This window comes from Pezoporus flaviventris, unplaced genomic scaffold (genome assembly GCF_033815535.1).
Source record: "Pezoporus flaviventris isolate CSIRO_AGI_PZ_B2104156 unplaced genomic scaffold, CSIRO_AGI_Pfla_v1 ptg000002l, whole genome shotgun sequence".
Classification (NCBI taxonomy): domain Eukaryota; kingdom Metazoa; phylum Chordata; class Aves; order Psittaciformes; family Psittacidae; genus Pezoporus; species Pezoporus flaviventris.
In genome coordinates, this window is record NW_026892550.1 from 83,530,473 (window position 1) to 83,549,088 (window position 18,616).

General features: G+C 48.7%; 1 protein-coding gene across 2 annotated transcripts in view; it reads right to left on the reverse strand.

The window, feature by feature from the left end:
- The window catches only part of B4GALNT3 (beta-1,4-N-acetyl-galactosaminyltransferase 3), a 66,942-nt gene that overhangs the window by 16,955 nt on the left and 31,371 nt on the right, over window positions 1-18,616 (reverse strand). For both annotated transcript variants that reach the window (XM_061444788.1, XM_061444787.1), the window contains exons 2-5: window positions 8,890-8,993; window positions 8,157-8,234; window positions 1,089-1,184; window positions 500-590 (exon numbers count right to left, since the gene is read on the reverse strand). In XM_061444788.1, coding sequence (XP_061300772.1) covers window positions 500-590; window positions 1,089-1,184; window positions 8,157-8,234; window positions 8,890-8,993 — 369 coding nt within the window. The remainder of the gene's footprint in view (window positions 1-499; window positions 591-1,088; window positions 1,185-8,156; window positions 8,235-8,889; window positions 8,994-18,616) is intronic.

The window sequence follows — 18,616 nt, forward strand, 5'->3', positions numbered from 1 at the left end:
TCCCACTGTTTTGGCTGGGGTTACAGGGGACCAGGAGATGCGGGTGAGTGCTAGGAGGCTGCTCTGGGCAGAAGCATGCAGCTGGGTGATACAAATGTCAGCTGCTGTCAGATGGTATTCATGCACCCAGGGAGCAGCAGGAACATCAATGATGTCACGTACAGCCTTGTGCATGCAAGGGAGGGGGGGAAAGCTCAGGGATTGCTTGTGCTCACGTACACGCCATGGGGCTGTGCATCCGTGACAGCATTGTTTTTTATCTACCACTTCCCATCTGTTTTCGTCTGTGCTTTTCCTTGCCACCCTACAGGGGAGGCAAATGTGTTTCCATCCATGCTAAGGCCACAGCCAGTCATGCACAGCTAGTCGCGCTGCCCATGTGAGGGACCTGGCTCTGGGCTTGCAGGAGTGAGGACACCAGTGGTTTAGTACCAGGAGGGGAGGGAGGGACAGCTGAAAAGAGACAAGAGCAGCAGCACAGCAGCCTCAGAGCCCTCACCATCAGTGAAAGGATGCAGATAGCCAAATATCCGGAGACCGTAGTTGGTCCATTTTGGGGACACAGCCAGCTTCTTCAGTATCGTTCGTGTCTGATGCAGAAGAAGAAAAAAATAATAAAGTTAATTAGATGTGACAGTAACAAAGAGGGACACAATAACCCTAGGACAGGTGGACAGGGGGAAGTATGAGGTTTGCACTGGGAGAAGGATGGGGCATGGAGTGTGAGAGAGGCAGCAGTAAAGAGCAGGCCAGATGAGAGACAATCTGGAGCAAGTGCTGCTGTGGAGGGGAGAGCTGCATGGGGGATGCTGGTGAGATGGTGGGGATGGGACACAGCAGATGCATGGGTAAAATGGACCCTCCCCACGCAGCAGCAGAGTTCCCACCATTGAACCCTTGTCAAAGTTTCCCACTCCCACAGGAGGTCAAAGGAAGTGATGGAGAGGGAGGTGATGGATGCTCAGGAGCAGGAGGAGAGACAAGGTGATGGAGAGGGATAGGGACAGGATGTGAAGAGAGAGGGAGTGATGCAAGTGGGAAGCAAATCTGGGAAGTACTGGAACAGAGGGTGTCACAGTCTTACTCACATGGGGGAATAGGGGGAAGTGGAGGTTCTTCCTGAGCTGCTCAGTGGAGCTGCCGCACCAGTCCTCGAACACATGCAGATTAGCCTGGCCCTGGAACTGGGGGGCAGAAGTGAGGCACTGTGAACTGCTGTATCCATCCCCTGTATCTCTCCCCCTGTTCTGCCAACCTCGTCCACAACCCTCAGCACTGAAGTGCTTGTAAGAGTGAAGGAAGATGCCGCTGCTGCAGCAGGCTGGTCTGCAGGAGACATGGGATCAGGCCTCTGATTCTCATCTCCTGAAAGTTTGGGGTTGGCACAGGTGACAGTCTGGATAGCAGCAGGGAACTGTGATAATGCCTAGGATGTCTCTGTTAAGTGGCTGCTATTCACTCCAGTTTGCTCCACCAAAGAGGTGTTAAACCTGAGGGCTGTGCTCTGAGGCCATGGTGTGGGACAGCCCTAAGGGGGCAATAGTCCCCCATGATCCACCAAAGAGAGTGTAGGATCTTATGTTCTCCAAGAAGGTGTTTTGGCCTCTCTCACCATTTCAGGGCTATTTTCCTGACCCAAGGAAGAAGGGACACCCTAAGGACGGTAGATGGCGGATCACCCTCTCAAAACTTGTCAGGAAGGTAAAGCTCATGGAGGATGGTAGGACAGGGAGACTGAAGCTCAGCAGGGTGGGAGCAGCAGCACAGGTGGGTCAGTGGGCAGCATGGCCTCCATGTGCTCACAGAGACACAGAAATAATGGGTGAAATGGGGGTCCCCCTCCTGGACAGTGTAGGAGGGTGTGCAGTGTGGGTATGAGTGGCTGTCCCTGCTACCCAGCTGACCCCACCAGGAGGAGCTGTTACTGCCCCATGGAGACCTGGAGCACAGCTTGGGAGCAGCTTGGTGGCTGCTGTGGGGCTTCAGCAATATACTCCTCAATGGACAGACTTTGTCAGAGGCATTCAGAAGGGAGGAGCTGGCTGCCCCCCAGCAAAGTCCAAGCTCTCTGCCTACAGTCAGTACAGGGATCCTCCTCACAGGAGCAGCATCCAACAGTGGAAAATAAACAAGCTGGAGACTCTAGAAGCTACCTTAGATGGCAAAATGCTGAAGAAAGGAATAGGTTGCTTTGGGACTGGGGAGGTTTGTCCGTGGCTGCCTTGCCTATATAAGGGCTGTGTGAGCAGTGCCGGGGAAACTGCTTGAACAGCACCCAGATGTCTACAGATGGCAGCAAATTCTTAGTTTTGGCTGGGGAGTCTCTCCAGGGCTTAGGCAGCACGGTGGGGGAGGACCCAGCTCCTCGGTGTGCTCCTGACAGAGAAACCACTTCACTGAATTATGTCTCCCAGGGCAGAGGATTGGGGTTTCATTCTGTAATGAACCGTGGCTTGAAGGAAAGACTCAGAGCAGGCTTGGCCTGGCACCAGCTTATGCAGTAATGCTCCCTGCGAGCTGTGGGCTTTAGTCATGCACGTGAAAACTCTATGTGCCAGGCAAAACACATTCACAACCACTGCTGCTCTTGAGCGGTCTCTCGTCAGCCCTCTCTCATTGGTGTCTGCACTGCCAGGGCTTGAATGATGCCTGCAAGCCTGTGGCGTCCCCCACTACTATCTCCTTTCCTCCTCTGCTGACATCCCCCTCAGCCTGGATTCTGCCCGTCAGGCAAGAGAAAAAGCAGTGAGACAAAGTGGATGCAATTCCCCAGAGTGATGCTGCACTAAATCACAGAGGGCTCAGGGCGATGGATGCAGCCAAGAGAAACCTGGGACTCTGCAGGGATTTGCGATACAAATAAATCACTGCAAATGTGACAGACACTGAATTGGAACATAATTGCTATGCGGTCCCATGTCCCTTGGCCAAATCCAGGTTCACACCCAAGGATCTTACACTACCTTTCTCAGCCAAATCAAATAATGACAATTGCTGTTTCTTGTGGAGCATGAAGTGAGGTGAACAAGCTGAGCTCCCACAAGAAGTCACTGCCAGAAACTGAGTCTTACAGCAGTCTGCTGCTATCCACAAGTCATGCTGTTTTTTCTTCTTAAGAGAACTGTCTGCACACTGCAGATAGCAGGATCAGAACTCTACCAACTGTGGCACAACACTCCCACACTGTGGAGAGGCTGGCACTGCAGTGGTAAAGACAGACCCAGGGCATGCTCCTGAGGCTAAGGACTGCAATGGAGCTGGGCTGGCTTTGGCAAGGGGCAGTCCAAATGTCAAAATTTGTATGAGGGAAGTCCCAAAAGAGTGGCTAGACTTGCTCAAATATTTGCAAGGGAAACTTGGACCAGTCCCATTCTAATACAATACTTGACTGCAAAGTTTGGCAGCTACTAAAATATAAGGCAACTTATTGTTGCCAACTGTACCGGGTACTCCATCAGTGGTGTAAAAGATGGTCCCTAAGACTGTTAGCCCAAAACTTCTGTCTCCAAGGTCTTTACAAAGAGACCTGAAAGGAGATTCTAATAAGATAGTTTTGCTTTCCTGCACTCAAGCTATTAGAAATAATTAACATAAATAGCAAGCATTTCTTGCATGCAGTTTCAGAAACTTTTCTAAAGCCACAGATTTCTTCCTGAGCTACAGCAGCCTAACTTACTCTCTGCTTCCTCTGAAAGGGAAAAGGAGAACGTTACTGACAGATAAGTGCTGGCTGCCCAAAGCCTGCTCTGGGACTGAAAACTGAGCTCAGCTTTAATTTTAGGCCCCCACAAGTCATCAGTGCAGCAGCTGTTTTGAAACCCTATCACCTCTGTCCCTCCAACTCAACTCATGGCTGCCCATTGCAGGCAGCCGAGAAATTCCTCCGTTTGCTATTTGGGTCTCCTGTGGAACGTGCAGTAAAAATCTCCTGCTTCTGCAGATTGCAGTAATAGATAAATGGCACCATCATTCCCAGTTCACGCACACAGCTCCTGAGAAATGCCAATGAACCTTCTAAAACATGACTACTGATTTTGACTTACCAGCTTGGAACAACCTGGCCCTGGCTTTCAAAGGGCTGGAAATTCAGGACCTGGTAAGCAACTAATGAAGTTCTCCACCTCCCCTTAAAAATGTCTGCTTTGAAAATTTTGGATAGACTGATTGGACCAGAAGCAGGAATAGAAGCCAAGAGTCTGGATGTTCAGTGGGAGCTGGTACTACGTGGCCTGTGCATTCCCATTTCAAGGGCTCCTCTTGCCCTTGGCTCCATCCCTGTCCCAACCCCACCTCCCAGTTGCTTATCTCCACACTGCTGAAATAGCAGCACTGCAAGAACCCAGCTTGGATCCAAAATGGGCACAGGTCACGCACCAAGGGCACTGTCAGCACAGCACAAGTACAGCCAGGAGCACGCACACAGAACTGCTCTTCCCTAGGAGGCCTGGGCAGGCTGATACCCTCCTGAGCACAGACCGTGGACACACAGTGACAGGGCTGCCCGAGGGAAGGGAGAGTTGAACTTCAACAAGTGCAGGGAGGTGGGAGCCGGGACAGGCCCTTACTTTGGCGCTGATGCAGCAGCCTCCATGAATTTGGGAGCGCAGCCGTGCTCTGAGCCCTACTGCCAACCCTTCCTGCAGAGCATGATGAATTAACACCCCCTGCAGCCCCGGCTTTGTATTAAGAGACTTTGGAATTTCTGCTTCCTTCTAGCAAGGAATTTTACATTATCAGCCCCTCCTAAGGAAACGGACCATAAAGAAGGATCAGGCACACAGAAGAGTGCAAACCTCTCTTCTTACCCCAAACCCTATCATGTCAAAACCATCCAGGGAAGTGGCACCACACAGCCAGCCCCTCCTGGTGAGCAAGGACTGGGACAAGCAGCAAGCTGGAAGGATTGCAATCAGTGGACGCACTACCTGGTGCTTTGGCGTCACGGAGACAAATCATCTGCATAGCTGTGAGCAGCTCGGGGAACGCACAGCGCCGGGGACGATAAACAGGGCACAGAGAGGGCCTGAGCCAGGGAAGAAAGGCGACATTGTGCTGCCAACTGGAAACTCCGGAGCTCATAAGACTCTTCTGTCTCTGCAGAGCGACTGCAGCCCCTCCTCCTGCTGCCCCAGCTCCCCTGACTGGCTGATATTCAGCAGCCAGCAGCTGGGCTTCATTCGCTGCAAGCTCTGCCGCGCCGGGCACTTGTGGGAATCCATCAAGACAAACGAGTGACAAAGTCCCCCTGCCCCACTGAGCCCTGATGGCAGCAAGCCGGGAGGGAAGGGACACGGGCAGGGACAAAGCCAGCAGCAACAGCTTTGTCTTTTAGTCCTCTTAGGAAAGGAGGCTTCCTCTTAGGGAAGGTCTGGCAGCAGGAGGATGCCCTAGCACAACACTCCGATTCTGTGCAGCACCTATGCACCTGTACAGACATTGCCTTCAAAGGGCTGTGCTCCTGGACTTCCCTTACACCTTCCAGTGAGAAGGAAGTCCTGAGGCTGTGCAGACATGAAGAGAAGTGGACATTTTACATGCACGTCAGCGCTGCCTGGACCTTTCACCTCTCAGAACTGAATAGAGGCTTTTGCAGAGGTAAATGAGAATGACTGGGATAATCAAGCACATATGTGAAAGTCCTCACCCCCACACCTATGGCAGTGCCAAATAGTGATGCTCATGGCCCCAGCATGCAAGTTTACAGCAGGCACCTTTCTGAATTAATGAAACAAAGTTCCCCACGTCTCTCTAGCCTGAGGAGGCATTGGGTGACACTGGGAGCTGGACGGCTTTGCTCTAAAAGGGACAGTGAGGGTCGAGATCATGTGTATGGGCACCTGGATGAACTCAGGAGTGAGGCTGAATCCCGCTTTCCCACCATAGACAAGGTATAAGTTCATTAGGGGTTTCCTAAGCACACTTTCCCATCACATTATCCCAGGCTGAAGACTTAAAGTGTTGATTTAATCTCCTCAAACTGAATGAGGAGAATTGAAACCTGTTCCTCTTTGGCCGTGCTGGCTGCCAACTCACCCTGCAACCCTGTTAATTATTTACGTGTCAAGAATATACCTCTTCATTCAAACAAAGCCCGGCTCCCTGACCTGTGGGAGGCAACCTGCTGCCCTCACCCCAGGAGTCAGGCTGCAATTGAATTCTTAGAGATGCTGCTGGGAGAGCACAATAGGATCATAGACCCTTGGCTAATTAATTTGGGCAGAGTTACAGAAAAACTTAATCCCCGGGACAGGAGTAATTTCAGCCAGCGGTTAAGAGGACAGCAAGCGGCTCTGTGCAGGGCTGTGTCTGTAGATCACTCTCCATCTCCTGCAGCTGGTGCTGGTAAACTGCTGGCCTCTGTTTGCAGTCAGGGTGGCTTACAGAGATAAAGAGAAAACTGGTGAAGGAGGTGAATGCTTCACAGGAGCAGTGTTAGAGGGAAGGACCAATGGGGGAGAATGGCAGGATGTGTGTGGGGCACAGCCACACAAACCAGCTCCCCAGACTGGTGTCTGGAATGCTCTGGAGCTCAAAGTTTTCTTATGAAGCATCTGCTGCACACTATCTGACACAGGGCATGGGGGGACTTGGGCACCCACAAACTCCCAACAGCCGTCTGAAGCAGCAGCCCTGCTACCTGGCAGATTGCTCCTCCCCAACAGGGAGCAGTGCAGGACAAGGCAGGAGACACGCAGCACCTCTCCAGAACTGGGGCCATCCCGCACGGCACACCTCAAGTCCTACCCCTTCCCTTTGACCAGAACACCTCTCTGCTTGCTCCACCCTTGGCAGCAGCACACCAGGGTGGTAGGTTTGCAGGCTGGTGGGTGCCCTGCCCAGTGCCATGGCATGCAAGGGCATGAGGCTGCCTCACCAGCAAAGCAGAGGGGTTTGCACGTCAGCCCTGTGCTAAGCACATACCTTCACCCAAGCCACATTGCATACCATGCCAGCTGCATTTCCAACCACACTGCACACCACAGCCAGCAGGTTTCAAGACTAATGTGCTCTTGTGAAATCACCAGGTAGGGAGGGGATCAGAGACATTGAGCAAAGCCTCATAGAGGCTGGCGGATGCCATGCAGAGCCTGTATCACCCAGTGCTGTGGGAGAGGGGAACATTTAATGCTCCATGTCGTTCCTGTGCATAGCAGCAGTCCTGCCCCTGATGTCCCACAGGCTCTTTGCCAACAACTGCTCATCTGCCTGCAAGGCCAGAGGAAGCCCCCAGGCTCCAGGTGGGACCAGCATTCACTCGCCAGAGTCAATGCAGCAGAACAGATCAATGGTCTGCTCTGGTTCTGGGCACTGGAGGGTGACTGGCGCTGGCTGCTTACAGGAAGGCTTAAGCTTATGCTGCAGGGACCTAAACTGCTCAGCACGATGGCTGGAAGGCAGTGCTTTCTCTCTATGGGCCAGCAATCATCTCGATCATCTAGTGCCCTAAGCCCAGGTACAGCAGCCTGCTCGGGCCCCCGGGGAGCCACAGAGGCCCTTCTAATTTGTGCGGGTCTCTAATCACCTTGAGGAATTTAGTGAACTGACTCCATCAGCTAAATGCCCCCTGGCTGGTGTCCCTCTCATTTTAAGCAGGCTGCATTGCTCCCTTATCCCAAGAGGAATGATGAGATAAGGGAACAGGGGAGGAAAGAATAAATGAGGCATGAAGGAAACAAAGGGAATGTTTACACCAGTCTTCAAGGGTCACCAGAGAAGGTCTCTGTTTATCAGAAGTGTCACTGAAGTGGAGAAATCTCTACCTATGACACACAGGGATTGGATAGCAAGCAAATGCCAGCACAAGACCAGAGTGTGACACTTCTGCATGCCACAGTCATGTATTTGCTTGTTGAATGCTTGGCCCTACCCACTCCCAGCCCTGAACAAACTTCACCTTTCAGGAAGGTAGCGGGCTGCCTGCTCTCAGGGAATGGTGGGTGGGTCCTCGGTGCCTTGGAGGCTGGAGGAGGCACCAAATTATCAGGAATCTGGACACTCCTGTCTTTCCAGATGATTACTCAGGTCTGTAAGTGTTATTAAGCCAGGAAGGGGTGATAGGGAGTGGGCTTCTAGTGAAGCAAATGACCTGCCTTCTCTTGCTGCACAGGTCTCTAGCTACAGCTCCCTCACACAAAACACTGGAGAAAGGCACCCACCTCTGGCATCCACAGGACAGGGTTGTTCACACCTGCATAACTTGATTTATTCCTCCCACCTCTTTGCAGCTCTAGTTTCTGAAATACAAGCAGAGAAAAATCAAAATAACCTGATAAATGACCCAGCACTGACACCTACACAAGAGGGCTCAAGAACTTGTGAATAAAAGGCAAGTTCCCAAGTTCCCTTTCCAAAGGACTGACCAGCTATTATGGCCACAATGGGGTGAAAATGCTCCCTGGCTTTTTTGACAGCAAATTTCCATGGTGAGCTATTGAGGGGAAAGGATACTAGCACTTGATAACTGTTTGCTAGCACAGAGTTAAAACTTGTGTCATTCTCCTTTTTTCTTCTCTCTTCCCATCCTTGCTTCAAAATAGCCCAAGCAATAGTTCTTCCAACACTTAATTCAGGCAACAGTACCGAGATGTGCTTCACTAAAGAGCTACAAACTCTCCTGACCTTCCATTTCTGCTTCCATCTTGCTTAGTGCAATCTTCCTGTGCCACATACTGAGCCAGCTGCAGCCCACTGCTGCAGCTTAGTACATCTAAAATAACTTAATTGACTACAGTGGAGTCATTGTATGTTCGCACTGCTGTGAGTCAGCTCAGATTTTGCCCTGTGGCATGCTCTCTTTCCTGCGTGAAAGAAGAGCTGTCTCTTAGAGCCAGCAGCAGAAAGGAAGGTCTGCCCTTCTAAATGCTTGGAATACATCCCAAGCCTTCTCACCTGCTGTCCTGGCTTCTGCGGAGAGTAAACCTGAGCACTTGGGTCTCCACCTGGGACACTGGTGTCTGCCAGAGCCTTAGCCAGCTCCCTCCAGCTTTCGTATCCTGTGTGGAGGAAACAGAAAGAGATGTCAGAGTAGAGGCTAAAAAAAGAAGCTGCAGCAGTTAGCAGAACAAACTGGTGCTTTACAAGGCTGAGAGACCACTGACACTCTGCAATGGTCCAGCAGAGACCAGAAGCTGTTTATGTAACTTGGAGTTGTCAGACTGACATAGACAGAAACTGCCTCTGTCTTCCCAAAAAGCACTTCCCTCCTTCTTACTAATTTATTCTATTAAAGATTTATCACAGTTCTAAAACACATGTCAGAGATTTCATTAATCACCACAGGACTGGGAACCTCTTTGTAGATCCCTCAGATAATCCCACTGGTCAAGCTAAAAACATCCAACTTCTTTAACCAGCAATCCCAAAGAAAAAATAACCAGACTACTAATCAGTTTAAACATCAAAATAAAATTATTCCGAATATGCACCTATTTGCACAATAAAAGCTTTCAATCTTCTTTTCTTAAAGGAAATGATGGCAAAGTATGCACCTGATGGGACATTCAGCTGTAATGCCTAAAATAGTAGCAGTGACGCAGTTAAGGTCATCACTATTTAAGTGAAGTCAGCTTCCAGGTCCAAAACAACTTCATTTGATGCTCCCACCACTCCCAGTCTGCTCGATACAGGAGCTAGGTCAATTCTGGTTTCCTTCTACAACTCCATTGGCCTCCCGTGCTCAAGAGGGACAAAGACAAGCAGATGCAGCATAACTCTGTAGCTCTCCCTAACTGCCGTCCATATCACTAACAAGACGGTGCTGGTGAGCAGAGCTCACGCCTCTCAGCAGTGTTACGGTGGCTCTCACTATGCAGTTTTCAATCTGCTAAACATTTTGGCACTGAGTGAGCAATGAACCAACCTGCCAGCAGCTCAACACTCTGCCCACACAGCACGATAGCTTAATTGTGAAAAGCACAAGTGCCAAAACCTCCACAAGCACTTGGTTCATGCAGGCTGGTGGCAGACCAGCTCAATACCCACACACCAGGGAGCAGAGCCAGGCTTTCTGCCCATTTTCCTTAAAAATGGAAATCATCCCTAAAGCTCTAGGAGGTCCAGAGAAATTGGTATATAAAGGGAACCATCCTGCCAGCTTCAAGTGAGCATTGAGACAAATGGTCTCAGCCCTCCTTACTGCTCCTGCAGCTAGAAGTGCTGGGCACATGGTCTGAGGAGGCAGCACAGTCCACTGCTGGGGAAACCTCGACTGTTTTGGAGGCCCCATGCCCATTTTCACCCTGCCCACTCAACCCAGCAGTAAGATATGGACCTGTTGGAGACGATTCGGAGGAGGGCCCCCAAAAATAAGCAGAGGGCTTAAGCATGTCTCCCATGAGGAAAGGCTGAAAGTTGGAGTTGTTCAGCCTAGAGAAGAGACAACTCTGTGGAGACCTTATTGTGGCCCTTCAGTACTTAAAAAGAACCTTTAAGAAATATGGGAAGACTTTTTAGCAGGGGCTGTTGTGACAGGATGAATGGTGATGGTTTTAAACTAAAAGAGGGGAGATTCAGGCTGGATGTGAGGAAAAATATCTTTATAATGAGGGTGGTAAAATACTGGCACAGGTTGCCCAGAGAGATGGTGGATGTTCCATCCCTGGAGACACTCAAGGCCAGGATGGATGTGGTTCTGAGCAACCTGATCTAGTTGAAGATGTCCCTGCTTATTGCAGTGGGGTTGAACTAGATGACCTTGAAGGTCCCTTCCAGCCCAAACTATCCTATGATTCTATTCTATGGGAGATTCACTGTGGCTTAAGAAGAAACATGCTCCATCAGTTTACTTTGGAGGGCATTTACAAGGCACATGACATAGATCAGCTCCAAACCATCTCTGAGCTATGCAGAGGCCCAGGCAAACCCAAACCAATCCCAGGAACTAGAATTCATAAATGACCCTTTGACCAACCACTCTCTCTGTCTGTGCTAAGCTCTTGGCCTGCTATTGCACCTACAAACAGGGTTGCAAAACTCTGCCTCTACTCGCTCCTGAACCTGGTTCTGTGGGGTCTGGCACAGGTGAGCAGAAAGCTCAGATGTTGAAGCTGTCTCCTATGATGTGGAGAAAAAAGGGACAATGAATGGAAAGAAAATGAAAGAAATGTGGAAAATGTGAAAGTAGGTAGTCAGAGATACAACTGAGACCTAGAGGCAACTATGCTGTCCTGCTTTCCTGATATGAGTGTTGGCTTAGATATATGGGATTCAATTCAGACCCTGTTAGATGCTGAACGACCACACATTTATGATCTAGTTCTTCCCAATCTCAGATTCTGATAGGAAACTATGAGTTTAAATCTATGGCTAAAAATCTCAACATCAATATTTATCTTCTGCAGAAGACTGAAAAAGTCTGACACCCTGGGTGAGTAACGAAGCAGGAACCACTATTTGTATGTCCTGAAGCTGGACACACAGACCCACTTGCAATGGGGCTGAAACAGACTTTGAAGTTTGCATGAAATTCAGCACTCACTGCTTCATTGACTCATTGTACTAGTTGGAGATGGGAGCACACTTTTTTTTGGAGGAGAGAGACCCAGAAGAGTGTGACTGGCTAAATAAGAGAGAAACCAAGCACAAATTCAGCATGGGTGGAGAATGGATTAAGAGCAGCCCTGAAGAGACCTGGCGGTGTTAGTTGATACGAAGCTCAACATGACCCATCACTGCGCACCTGCAGCCAAAATGCCAACCTTATGCTGGACTGCATCAAAAGTAGCTTGGCCAGCGGGTCAAGGGAGGGGGTTTCCCCCTTCTACTCCACTCTCGTGGCACCCAACCTGCAGCTCTGCATTCAGCTCTGGCGCCCCCAAGAGGGACATGGACCTGCTCAGGTGAATCCAGAAGAGCGACACAAAGACGATCAGAAGGCTGGAGCACCTCTCCTATGAAGACAGGCTGAGAGAGCTGGGATTGTTCATCCTGGAGAAAAGGCGGCTCTGGAGAGACTTTAAAGCAGCTTCTAGTACGTAAGGGGGGGGGGGGGTACAAGAAAGCTGGAGAGGAGCTTTTAACAAGGGCATGTACTGACAGGATAAGTGGGAATGGCTTTAAATATAGGAGGGTAGATTTAGATATTACATCAAGAAGTTCTTCACTATGAGGGTGGTGAGGCACTGGCACAGGTTGCCCAGGGAAGCTGTGGCTGCCCTGTCCCTGGCAGTGTTCAAGGCCAGGCTGGATGGGCTTCGAGCAACCTGGTCTAGTGGAAGGTGTCCCTGCCCATGGCAGGGAGGTTGGAACTGGGTGAGCTTTAAGGTCCCTTCCAACCCAAACCAGTCTATGGTTCTATGCAAATAAAAAAACAGCAACAAAAGTCAGTTCATTCTTGGGATGCACTGAGAAAGGACACCAAGAGAAGCAGGTTTTTCTTCTTGGTGCAGAGGTTATTTGATTTCATTGTTAAACTCAGGACTTTGCTGCTCTGTGGAATAAGTTCAGGACAAAGCATCAGGAACCTGCCTCTCCTGGGAAGAGGATGCTGGCCACCAGAGCCAGGCGCTCCGACTGCTCCACTGCGGTGACCCCCAGGCTCGTTGGCGCTTTGGTTCCTGTGCATGGCTGGCACTGAGCCCGCCTCACAGCAAACACAGAGGCCCAGCTGCACACAAGTGCCAATGGCTGACATTTGTCTGACCCTTGGAAAAGAGAAGAAAGGGGGGCAATTCTCTGCGTTGCACAAATATTTACCTAACACATACATCAGCCAAACAGAGAGGAGACAAAAGAGTGGGGAATTAATCTGGAGGTAGAGATTTCCTTACCGGGTAATTTGTACTTTGGCAAGCTAATTCTCCAGCATGGTAGGAAAGACTTTTCAAAAAGTAATAGGATAAACACTCCCCTCAGAGAAGGCTCTTGGTGCTCCAGTTCCTTCTCAAAAGATTGGCTTTTCCATGGGGATTTCCATGGGGCAACCCTGGAGGAGGACCTGGCTTTGTCCATGCTTTCCTTGCTAGGAGAAGAGAGGGTGTAATAGAAGAGAGACATATCTCCTCCAGCTTCCTACAGCCAGAATACTTCTTGAGGCCAACTTCTGACCAAGGTTTTCCCCATCACAGGCCACAGGATTCAAAACATCGCCTTGTAGGTAGGGGGCAGAAGGGCAGACATATTCATGTCAATGACAGTGGGTTTGCACAGAGGGCACTCAAACTATTTTTTCTGTCCTCAAGCCAACCTCTAGGACATTTTCCCTATGTTTAAAACCAGACACTTGGCCAACCCCCCTTCTACAAGCAGAGATCCACCTTTCTTTCTACTTATATGCACTGGTGGTCCAAGGTTCAAGCCTCTTAGAGATCAGCTACTGCCCAGAAACATGAAGGTAGTGGTTCTTCAGAGCAAAGTAGTCCTTTTTCTCCCTGTTCCCATCAGGCAGGCTGGCAGCTGCCTGCTGGGGACCCAAATCATAGAATCATAGAATAGTTAGGGTTGAAAAGGACCTTAAGACCATCTAGTTCCAACCCCCCTGCCATGGGCAGGGACACCTCACACTAAACCATGTCACCCAAGGCTCTGTCCAATCTGGTCTTGAACGCCGCCAGGGATGGAGCATTCACAACTTCCCTGGGCAATCCATTCCGGTGCCTCACCACCCTCACAGTACAGAATTTCCTCCTTATATCCAATCTAAACTTCCCCTGTTCAAGTTTTAACCTGTTACCCTTTGTCCTACCATTGCAGTTCCTAATGAAGAGTCCCTCCCCAGCATCCTCATAGGCCCTCTAATGCCCACCGGGGCTAAGCCTCAGCTGCCCCTCTGGATTTGAGATGGGCAGCCCTCAGGGCTTGATTTTGCTTCGGAGAATAGAGGCAGATGGACACAAAGAAAAGGAAAAGAGGCTGATGAGGAGGCTGAGACAGATCTGCATCTTACAGCAGAAACACCTACAAAAGGCAGCCGGTCTGGAGCCAGTTGCCTGCAGAGCCAGTGAACCAACTGTTAAGGGACAGAAAAGCTGTAACAAGAGGAAATATGATGAAGATGTTTCTTGCCTTGGGTCCTTTCAGGGCCCGGGGCCATGTCTGCCTCTTCTCAGCTATGCTTTTTACTGCTCTCAGGTTAAAAGTAAAGGAAGCTGCAGGAACAGCAAGTGGAGATAGGGAATCTCATCCAGCAGTTATGGCTCTGCCAGAGCAATGTACTTGAAGCCTGGCTCAAGGGAACAAAAATTAATAAAGAATTAGTAAAGCAGAAAGCCACAGCCAGAGATAACAGATAGTGGCAGAACCAGGGGAGCTATCTGGCCTTGGGGCAGGAGTGTGACCAGAGCTGCTCTGTCTGTTCAGAGATTAGATCCATCAAGCCACTGTCATGCCCCTGGTCCCAAGCAGGAGTCAACATTTCAATTAGCCCGTGATGGTACCTGGCAATCGTGAAAGGAGGAAATCCCAGACCCACTCAGGTGATCAGCTTCTCCTCTGAAGGATGAGATTTGATTACTCCACTGTTGTTACTGCTGCTTACATAGCTGCAAATGCTATTAGCACCCACATGCTATCCAGCCCTTTTGTAACCCTGTTAAATGATTTCACTCAGCAGCCTCAGGAAACAGCAGGTCCACAGGCTGGTTTGCACAAAAAAGCATTTTCCTTCTAATCCGAGACTGTCCCCCGTCTCTTTTGTTTCAAGGACAAATCTGGCAAGTATAAAACAGGGGTTTGTTCTCATTACTTGCAGTGCCCACAGACCCCTCAGTATTGGCATGATGTTTTAACCCCTCTTGGACAGTCTTATTTCTCCTCTTATCCTTGTTGAATTTGTTCTACTTGCTGTTATCCCACATGATTTCCAATTTTATTTGAAGTCTTTCCGAGTATTATTCCTGGCTGAACAGGTATGCAGGTGCGGTACCAAATACTCCCAAATACTACCACTAGGTGCCTCGCAAACATACTAGTCCAAAAGATGCTGAGGAAGGTTGCTTGAAACTGAACATGACATAGGAGCTCAACTCAAAGAGCTATTTGCAGTCTCTCACATGCATATGCGTCAAGCCTCCTGCCTTGAACGCAATCCCCAACTCTACCCCCTGCCTCAGTTACTCTCACTTAGATGCCCCACTCACACAGGCAACACACTGGGAGTGCCTTCACCCCACCACATGATGTTGTTATGGGCAGTGAGATTGTGGTCCAGCAACCAAGTACTTCTGGCCAGTGAGATCATGGGGACAAGCTGCCACACTGCTGTGCATCCCAGGCAGCACGGGTTTGTCGCTGCAGCCCAATAGCGGCCACCTCCTTGTCACCTGGCCAAGGCAGCACTGCACCATGCTCTAGGGAAGAGGGTATTTAGAGAGTCTGACATGCCTTTCATGCACCCTGAAAAGAGCAAACCCCTATTGCTAGAACCACACTGCTGGGGAAGCAACACCCACCTCCTAGTCTACCACTCACACAAGTATGCAGGCCCACAACACCAAGCATACAAAGTGTAAAGATGAGGTATAAACTGACCTCCTAACAACAGAGATGTGGGGGAAGGATAAAGTGGAAAGGAAGAACAAATGTTTTCTGGCCGTAGGGGTGAGTGGAAGTTAGGTCAAGTCATGAATCACAGACAGGAGGACAGAGAAACTACAAAAAAGTCATTCAAGGTTGGAGTCAGGCCAAGAGACTCTCCCTGGCTACTTATTTAAGTCAATAAAATGCATAGGCAGAAAAGAATGAACTCCTTGCCCTCAGATCTAGATCAGAACAATGCTCTTGAAGTTAAAAGGATTCAATAAATTATGAAACCTGGCGTAACAGAGGGAGCCCTGCAAACCATTCCATTTCTGATCAGTGCAGAGCCCTTTAAATATGATTGCTGACCTCTTCCAGGGATAAAGCACAAGTTAGAGGCTGTGTGTGCAGACATAAATTACTCCCTTCTTCCTCCTTCCTCTTACAACTCTGATTCCCTTTGTGAAACTGCATGGCTTTGCTGCCTGTGAGCTTGCTCTCTGACAAGCTGGAGAACATTAAAAGCACATGAAATATGATGGAGGAAAAGGCAAAGCAGTGCTCTCAAAAACAAGAGGAAAATGAGCAGACCTAACTACCCAGGGCACCCATGCAGTTTCACTCGCAGACTCACACAGCAATAATACCTTGTTGCTGTTGCCCTCTAGGTATAGGAAGTGTATTTCATACAGGAAGGGAGGAACTGATAAGCAATGGCTGGGGCAGCAACCTGTTTTGCGGAAGATAAAATTCAGACCTTGCTTCTGCCACTAAAACTTTCCATTGCCCTAGCTAAACAATGGAATCCACCTGTGCCGTGAGATTATCTGACAAATACTGGCTGCCTCCTGGAAGCTCAGCGACGTTATGCACGTGGACATGTACTGCTGGATTTGAGCGAGGAAGCCCATGATGAAAGCCCATGATGTTGCTGCCAGTTGTACTACCCTTCAAAATTACGGGGCTGAGCTCTTAAGCCAGCTCCAGAAATGCCTCTGTTTCAACCTAGTGTGTGCAACAGTAAACCAGTGGCAAGCTATTGCTTACCTGCACTTGCCAAGCTGGAGGCAGAGGAGGTTCAGAAGCTGATGCTGGCATGGGAGGGTGGCTACAAACTACAGCCAGGAGAGGCTCGGCAGCTGTAATCCCCTGTCCAGAGCAGTTGCAGCCAACAGGGGCCCTGAGCAACAGACACATGTCCTCTCCTACCCATATGCACCCCTCTGACCATACATCTTCCTCTCTTCTGCCTCTTCAAAGTTACACTAATGAGCCCTGAAGAATTAAACTGGGGAGGGGGAAAGGGCACTTTGTTTTTCCCAGTAATCCATGGGTCATCTTTTCCTCACAAAACACATGTAGAAGCTTTTAAATAATAAAATAGATTTTCAACGTTACAACTACAATAGTTGTGCAGTTAAAATCATTAACTGCTGGCAAGTTCAACTGTATTTTACAGAATGCCTGGCAGTTGTCCTGCAGTTACGGTGTGCTTGACCCTGAGACATTGTGTTACATGCAGTCTAACTCTGTATCTGCCTCCTCATAAGACACTGTCATCAAAACCAAACATATATGTATTGCTTTTTATGTTCTCCATGCACAGCAATAGATTTTTCTCAAAGCAGCCTCTGCAACTGTTAAAAAGAGCTGCTTCTAGTCATACCAAGATTAAGGGTATTTGAGTAGTTCATGTCACAGTATCGCACTCACCAAGCCAGGCTTTTGCCAGTCATTGTCTTTAAAACATGTGATTTACATCAAACCATTTACTGATCTGAGATCAAGATATTTGGCTTGCATGAACAATACTTGCAGTGCTTGGAAAAACTGGCAGGTTGACAGAAGAGCACAGGATCAGGTGTTTTGATACAAGTCAAAGTTCTGATTTTTATTCCTGCTTTCGAGATCAAAATAATTTGCTATTTTGTGGACTCCAGTTTCATGCTTCTCTTTTTTCCCCACCTTTCTTTTTTTTTTTTTTTTTTTGCCATACAGTAACTTCTGACATTATTTTTTTGAAGAAAAATATCCTTAATCCTGGAACATCTACATGGGTTTCTACCAAATCACTTCAGTGACCACATCCTCAACCACTGACTCACTCTGCAGCTCTGCATAGTCTGCTTTTTTACCTTTTTAATACGAATAATGATAACAACTTCAACAATTCCTATCTGGCCCTCAAGGTGACTAGCATGAGGATCAGATGTTCCACCTGGTTATGATCACTGAAAGTGGTATTCCTGGCACTCTCCCCTTCATCTGGAGGCACCCATGAAGCCATGCCCGTAGAGACACGAGAAGCCATAAAGGCCTGTTCTACTTTGGTAACAGGTTAATGAAAGCTAACATTTGCCTCCATATATCACCAGCTCAGTGCAGCAAATCGCATGCACTGCACTCAGAGACAAAGTTGGGATGCTTCCTTTCCGCTTTTATTTGTACGTACAGCACCATCATTGACAGTAGTAAAGATTTCTTGCAAAAAGAAGCGCATTTCTAAATGCTTTCAACCATGAACCTTGATGTCCATGGTATCTGAATAAATGCAGTGAATAACAAGCAACATATATATGTGGTTTCCCTCCCCTGAGCACAGGGAGGTACCTGCAACAGTAAGTAAATAAAGAAAATGGCAATGCTATGCTCAGCAACCTCTGCCATCTGTTTTTCTTTATGCCACAGGACTGTGCCCAAGCAAGTTCAACAAGGTCATCCATACCATACATCATCCAGAAAGCTTTGGTAAATGCATTTTTTCTTAACTGATCCAAACACTGCAGCACACACGCTCCTCAAAGAGCTTTCCAAGAGATTTATTTTTATACAGGAGCTGTCTAGGATGTTAAGCTGAACATCAACTGTGCAACAGACCTTCAAGTCAGCATTTGTTATTGCTTAATCAAACAAAGCTAACACGTGATCTCTTTTACCTTGGATGGGGATTTTCCTAAAGACTCAACAGGTTGGCACTTCCATGTAGATGCACCATTCCCAAGTGCTTGCAGAGTGATTTTCAGTCAAGTTCTGTGGAATTTTGTGCTGTAAAAAATGTCATCCACTGCTTCCATGAAAAATAAAACCAGCCCAAAACGCACCTTATTTATTTCTTTACTTACCATTTCTATTCGTTTTTTTGCTCAAAGCTTCTGTCGCCAGT